This window comes from Oculina patagonica, chromosome 4 (genome assembly GCF_052425735.1).
Source record: "Oculina patagonica isolate OP01 chromosome 4, crgOcupat, whole genome shotgun sequence".
Classification (NCBI taxonomy): Eukaryota; Metazoa; Cnidaria; class Anthozoa; order Scleractinia; family Oculinidae; genus Oculina; species Oculina patagonica.
This window is the reverse complement of record NC_135761.1, coordinates 45,482,793-45,488,198: the sequence shown is the minus strand read 5'-3', so window position 1 is coordinate 45,488,198 and position 5,406 is coordinate 45,482,793. Positions and strand designations below refer to the sequence as shown.

Here is a 5,406-nt window from a genome sequence, read left to right as displayed (position 1 = left end):
GAACCATCAAAAAAAGAAAGGGTTTATAACATTTCCATCAAATAATGCATTTCCTGAGTTCACTCTTGGCCTGAGAAAGATGCTGGCTGAAAAAACATGTTCTTCTTGTGTTCCAGGTCTCAAATTTAATAAAATGAGTAAAATAGAATGCTGTCAAATTGAATTCTTTGGACATGATGACCCTTACTGGTCTAGCTCTACCAGACGTTACTTTTTGAGCAGTAAGATAATGACTGGATGACTTTTTTTTATCTCATAACACTACAAAGCATCAAATAAGAGTCATGACAAAGATTATAAGAACAAGGATATGAAATCGAAGTGATTTTTACCCAGAAAATATAGTATTTTTTACTGCAAAATATCGTTGTACTGATAACTTTTATCAGATGGAAGTCACTTGTTTACTTTTGTTACAACAATTGATGAAACATATCTGAATTCACCAAGTGCATTAATGTACTTCAATTGCCTTAAACTCGATGGTTGCAATTTGCATGTTTGGTCAATGCATCCATTGTTTTCTTCACTTTAACACCGGGAATATATCCCACTGGATGCTACTGGTGTTCCCGCTCTGCCTGTACTATGATAGCATTTTCATCTGCTACATTCATTGGTTGAATGAGCAGCTGGGAACTTCTTTCTTGTCCTACATCAGTCTTTTGCACTTTCTTAAAGCTTTTTGGAAGTATTCATGGTAAGTTCTTCCTTTTACCTTAAAGTATTTGGTGTAGTTGGTTTCTTCTTCTTCAACACTTCACTGGAATCCGGATTTTTAGCAGCACTTTGTCTGATCATCCTCTGATTTGGAAAGCTCTCCATTATTTGCGTTACTGTCATAAGAATCACTTGGATCGGACGGACCCAAGTCATGAAAACCCATGCCATATACTGACTTGCAGTTGCAATTGACTAGTATAATGTCAAAGCCATGGCATTTTGTTGATGTTGATGACTCCTTCTGGTATCGTCTTAATGAAATATTTACAGCTGTGTAAACTTGCCCAATTTCGAAGATCTTCATGTTTGCAGCCATTTTGAAGGACTCGTCAGGTCAGGTGAATTGTGTTTTTAGTATAAGTACCTGAAAGTCTTGCAACACAAAAAAAGAGCGAAATCTATTTTACAAGCCAGATCGGGCAGACCAGTATTACAGACACTACCTCTTAATTAGTTATTTTATATGATCATTTCTGTTTTAATTTGCAAATCAAGTTACTAGTCCAACAGCGTTCTAGCCTGAGAGTCTTACTCCTATATATTGTCAAAGAAAATGTATCTCATGCGACTGTCTATAGAATGGTTACATCCCCATCCCTCCAACTAATTTATATGTCAGAAGATTCTTCGTCAATCAAAAACTCTTTAAGTTTTAAATTCCTGATTTATCTGGAAAAATATGCCTCGCATTAGTCATAGACATAGACTTAAGCTTTGACTACAACAGGGAAAATACAACTGCTCGAAACTCAGGATTTAGAAGACACTACACCGGCAAGTGAGTTTATGTGTTAACTTGACGTTCGTAGATTCCCTGTAGGCTATTGCCCTGAGATACCTGTAAATGAAGAAATTAATAAAATATATTTTTTAATAAAATGAAAATGGACTTCATTTAAAATCACTGCTTTACCAAAGGAAAACATAAGTACCCGAACATATAATACAAGAACAACTTCGGACAATGTTGCAAACAGTTTGTTATAATATTTCACGGTAGATTTTTTAACCTAAAAACCAAAAGAAAAACCCCACTAAATTTACTGCATTTGAATGGGTTTCTTGTCTAGAATTTTTTTTTTGGTTAAGTCTTTTATCCTAAAAAAGTAAAAACTAAATAAATAAATATGCTCGTGTTTTAAGGAGCACGGGGAAGAAAACTTACTGGTGAACAATCAAAACGAAAGAAGGTTTTTGTCTCGGAATATAAATCAGTCCAATAGTTGCCCCTTGGAAATCTGATTTTCTTAAAACTAGCATTATAGCCTTCAAAGCTTCACTTCTCGGGATAATATTGTTTTCAGAACATCACATTTCCAAGGGACAGACAACTATTAGCTGATGCCATGGTTAAAAGTAATAACAGAAACATAATATTATCAGAAGCAGAAACACTCTATTGTTTTAATAAAACACCTAAAATGGTTCACGACCCATAAAAAGTAAACAAGTAAGTGAAAACTTTAAAAATCCGACACACCTTTCCTCGGAACCAGTTTTTTTGTAGGCTTGCTTCGCCTTCGTTCGATATTTCCCACTAGCTAATCGAAGGCTCCACTTCTCTAAGCAAACAGGCCTAAATCCAGGATGTTCCGTGATACACAGCAGTTCCTGTCCCTCTTCGAGATCCTCCTGAACAATTTCGCTTGTAAGGGCCTCGCAGCAGCCCTCAAGTTCTTTGCAACAGTAGCATTCGCTGATATTTGTCAGAAAATATCATTATTTGTCATATTTGGTTGGCTAAGTTGCATTCAACCCAAGTATTACGACCAAGCAAGACGAATAGAAGTAAACTTACCACTCTCCGACAGGTACAGCATTTTCCAAGCGTTGTTGTAACTCCTTTTCTAACTGATCGTTTTCTTCTTGCTCTTTTCTGTAGTTCGCTAGCCACTCGGCATTCGCTATAGGCTCATCCGCATAAGGTTCCTGCGTGGACGACTCGTCAGGCTCGAAGACGCAATCAGCCGCCTCAACTTCTATTTGGTATTCTTCGTTTTCACTGTTATATCGGTCGCTTTCTGTTTCAGAAGCAGTTTCTTCTAATGAAGACATTTCTCTAAGCAATTTCGGTTAGCAGTTCAATGAATATTCACAAGATCTAGCCAACTACGCGTCTTTGCTTATAGTAAACACAAGAGCCATGGCAACAAGCGTTCCTGAAATTACGTCACATGCCGAGCCTGCGCTTTCTCGATCAGCGGAAGGGGTGTACCAAACAAAAGTAGACTTAAAAAATTCATAAAAAAATCGCGTTTTGTTCAAATCAAAAAATTTTTTCCGCAGAAGTTCCTTTTTCATTGTGGACTTTCACTTGAAAAATCAAAAAAATTGGTGACATGGGCACTTTAAATTAATTACCGATAAATACTCAGCAAAAAGAAAGTCGGTTATGCTATTTTATTGATTTTCACTCACCACTGCTTTCCTGATGCTTTGGTTGAAAACCAAATTCTAAAAGACCTTTCTGTTGATTTCCATGTGCGGACGCCATTTTGTAAATGTTTCACAATGGATGATTTCCCCTGGCCACGAGAGGAATGGAAAGGAAACATGGCTAACATCATTACAAGGGGTGAATTGGCAAAAGCAAGCTGGATTGCTTCAACAGATTATGTATTTTTAAAGTAGTAACATCTGCTAGATATCTTCACAGCATTGGCTGGAAGGGGAAAGCAATAATTTCCCATAAACGCAATGGGATTTCACCTTTGAACGGACGAACATGGTAAGGGTCACATGTCAGGCTCAAATTGATAATATAGTTGATCGGCATTGTATCATGGCATACCTGCATATTCTTTTTCATGCCATTTGTGACACCCATGTTTGGGTCATTTGTAATGAGTTCATTTTTATGGCCCTTTCCTGCATTCTTGTCATGGGAAGTTTTCATCTTAAATTTTACAAGGTGCGTTTCATGTGATTGTGACCTTTAATTGTCATCTTATGTTGTGCTAGCTTTCTTAATTGGCTGTAGCACAATATTTGAATCCCAACCTTTTTAGTCTCCCTTTCTGTGGCTGATCGCCTTTTTTCTTTGTTTTCACGACGTTGTTTTCGTCTTTTCTTTTTAGATAAACAATTGCTCTTGTTATTGCTAGTATTTGTTGCTAGCGATTCAGAGAACACAAAGTCGTAATGTTCAACTTGTTTATTGTCCTTAATTACATGTTCAGACACAATGTCAGTTAGGTCTGTAATCTTTTTCTCCAACTCGGCTATTTTTACATCGGTGGTGTTTACAATGCTTTGTGCCGATTGCGACTCTATACGGCTTTGTCTATGTACAACAATGCTTCTATGAGTCAGACCCGTAGGTCCAGCCTTAAGCTTTTTCTTATGGTTTTCAAGCCGCCGTTTGTGGAAGTGAGCGAGGGCGTTTACAAACGCTTGTTCGGCATTATGTTTAATGTCCCTGATGCCCGATGGCGACTTCGAAAAGGAAGTCGCCATCGGGCGTTATGTTGGCCCTGGCAGCGTATTGAAGCGATTTCGGACAAGTCCGATTGTTCAAATGCCTTTGTAGTTTGTAGATGGATTCCTCCGTCTTAGCAATTTTCGCTTCTACGGAGCGTTGATCCACGTACTTTCGTTTGGACCCTCGTTTTTCTTCTCGTTTTCGTTCTGGCGGGTTGTTCTCTTTCTTTTCGCTTTTCTCAGGCTTTCGTGCTGGTATGGGATGCTCGGCTCTTTCGACCCGGACCCGTCTTGGTTGTGATGGCGGGGGTGAGGCCTCATCTTGGTCGTCAATTCCGCTATGCTCCATTAAATCGTAATCGTCCTGAACAGGACGGTAGTCTGGTGTTTTAGGTAGTGGCAATACACCCGATAATGTACCATCGTCCCCTTCATTATAGTTTGGTAGAAGGTATTTGTCAAGAGCGTTGTCAGACATCTTGGAATCAGTGTGTACTGATTTAGTTATTTCAGGCTTCAGCAGGACCGGCGGTTTCGATTCTTTGCGAATCTCTTCAGCTGCTGTTTGAAGACAACTTAGTCTTGTTGAGTGTTACAGGGAAAGATAATGTACAGCATGTATGATATCTTTTGGAGTACTCATGGGTGCTTGAATTGCGTCAATTCTGGTGTAGAAGATTCCGCTTGTGCTGCTTGTGTGTCCTTCGAGGACTTGTTGGCCTTTACCTTCTTTTTTAACGTCTCGTGCTGGAGCTGAATTGTTTCCATTTGCGAGGAAAGGCTTTGTATAGCCGCTAACAGCACTGATGTCGAAGGTTCGTCTGTGTCCTCGTGCTCCGTTACATCAACGGCATTGTCAGGACCAGGGGATTGTTTTCCCGGCGTACCGAACTGATGGTTTGCTTTTGGGGTTTTAACCCCGAGCACTTTCCTTTACGGGCTGACATAATACAAACTGTGAAAATAAGCGAATCGAGAGAGGCTAAATGCGACGTGACATGAATTGATCAACGCGTTCAAAGTTCAATGCGACAGTGTAACATGAGATTCTAATCTGTCAAAGTAGCTCACATTAACATGATTTAACATTAACTAGTTAAATATTACAAAATCAATAGCTTTGCACATACCACCTCTAAAGACAGGGTCATCTAGATGAAGACCAGGTGCTCATCAGTCTACATGTAGGTGTGAATTCTGGTAGCTGATTTTCAGTATCAGGATCATTGCAGGTAGACCACAAGGTTGACAGAGCCGCACACG

The 5,406-nt window shown here is 39.2% G+C and overlaps 1 protein-coding gene across 1 annotated transcript; it reads right to left on the bottom strand.

Moving 5' to 3' along the window:
* Positions 1–1,409: 1,409 nt before the first annotated feature.
* On the bottom strand, positions 1,410–2,778 carry LOC144647935 (uncharacterized). The gene is made up of 3 exons (XM_078507606.1): positions 2,522–2,778; positions 2,204–2,434; positions 1,410–1,561 (listed from the first exon to the last, which is right to left on the bottom strand). The coding sequence occupies exons 1-3, from the start codon at positions 2,776–2,778 to the stop codon at positions 1,480–1,482; spliced, it is 570 nt and encodes a 189-aa protein (XP_078363732.1). The 3' UTR covers positions 1,410–1,479.
* Between the last annotated feature and the right edge of the window lie 2,628 nt (positions 2,779–5,406).

Excerpts from the sequence above, each read along its gene's own strand:
- LOC144647935 (XM_078507606.1), bottom strand. The coding sequence starts at position 2,778 with ATGTCTTCATTAGAAGAAACTGCTTCTGAAACAGAAAGCGACCGATAT. Across the intron at positions 2,435-2,521 it reads GCTGTACCTGTCGGAGAGTG|TCTGACAAATATCAGCGAAT; the intron begins GTAAGTTTACTT and ends ATAATGATATTT. Across the intron at positions 1,562-2,203 it reads AAAACTGGTTCCGAGGAAAG|GTATCTCAGGGCAATAGCCT; the intron begins GTGTGTCGGATT and ends CTTCATTTACAG.